General features: G+C 29.7%; 1 protein-coding gene across 1 annotated transcript; it reads right to left on the bottom strand.

Moving 5' to 3' along the window:
• Positions 1-289: 289 nt before the first annotated feature.
• On the bottom strand, positions 290-609 carry Tsp_13278b (putative ABC transporter, ATP-binding protein; the record flags this gene model as incomplete). Its single annotated transcript, XM_003370522.1, has 2 exons — positions 290-319; positions 387-609. Coding segments are annotated over 2 exons (253 nt in total), but the record flags the coding sequence as incomplete, so codon positions are not given.
• Positions 610-1237: the final 628 nt, after the last annotated feature.

Genomic DNA, 1237 nt, shown 5'->3' with positions numbered 1-1237 from the left:
ATCCCTGCAAATGTTAATGAAAGACAAGTTGAACAACTTTATAACTTGTCTTGTGTGATACATAAGCTGCATTTTGTAATGTACTTTATGTATGACTTTTATGAAATTTAATTTTGAATTTTGTACATTTCTTCAATTTTGGATCCCATGGTGGGGCATTGTAAGAAAAAATGAAATTTGTCCTTATTGCTAGAGAACTGCTTTTAAAGGAATTTTTTACTTGCCACATCTTTTTACACGAATTTATTTCTGCTTTAGCCTATGCTATATTTCAAACTTACTATCCTTCCTAATCCGTGTATTTGAAAACATTTCCATACTAAAATTAAGATTTAGTGAATTAAGATTACTTTTTAATCTTTAAATATTTAACTAAAAATACTTACACTAACAACCAGAACAATAATTAAGCTTGATATGAGCAGCATAATAAAAGATTGCAGAAACCATGCTAGCCAATGTGCACTGTTGTATAAGCCCATAATTTTCATAAATTCTTTTAACCGAAACTGTTTTTCATGAACAATATTTTTTAAAATCAAAGCAACGCTGAACATCCATGAAAGAGTCATAAACATTGGCATTGACCGTTCAATTGCTTTTATAAATCTTTAAAAAAAGATGATGTAAACTGAATTAATATAACAATTGCAATTCTTACGTATCAATTCTGTGACAGTTGCTGGGAAATTGTTGTGCATATATACCAAATCTTGCCGCTGATTTGTTAGCGTGCATAGAAAGAATTATTGAATCAATGTAATCTTGCATGAATGAAAAGCCAAAATATAAATATCTCAAATCTAGAAATGGTCGATCTCTTGGCCGAGGATTCCATATCCTGTATAAATTTATTTTAAAAAAATCAAATATATAAATTTGTTGTAAATGAAGTAAATACTTGTCAGAAATTTGTGCAGTTTTGTCAACGAGATAATGAGACATCCGAATTTTATACTTTGTATATTTTGGTAGAGTGAGTGAGCTGCTGTTTAGCTGCGGGAAAACAATTCCAGCAAAAAAATGAAACGTTTTTGTCAAGCATGAGCCATCTTGTTCTAAATCTTTTTTCAGAATCCACAATCACAAATCGATCACATAAAAAGCACTGAAATTGGGTTTGTCAAAACTGAAATCGACAAGATTTATAAGCTTCCTACTTTAGTATATATAGGTTTGAGAAAAGACCTGTTAAAATTTTCTAAGATGCATTTCTCATAAATCATTGGAAAAAAAG

This window comes from Trichinella spiralis, assembly GCF_000181795.1.
Source record: "Trichinella spiralis strain ISS 195 chromosome Unknown Scfld618, whole genome shotgun sequence".
Taxonomy (NCBI): Eukaryota; Metazoa; Nematoda; class Enoplea; order Trichinellida; family Trichinellidae; genus Trichinella; species Trichinella spiralis.
The sequence above is the reverse complement of the archived record's forward strand: the minus strand, read 5'-3'. Positions and strand labels throughout refer to the sequence as shown.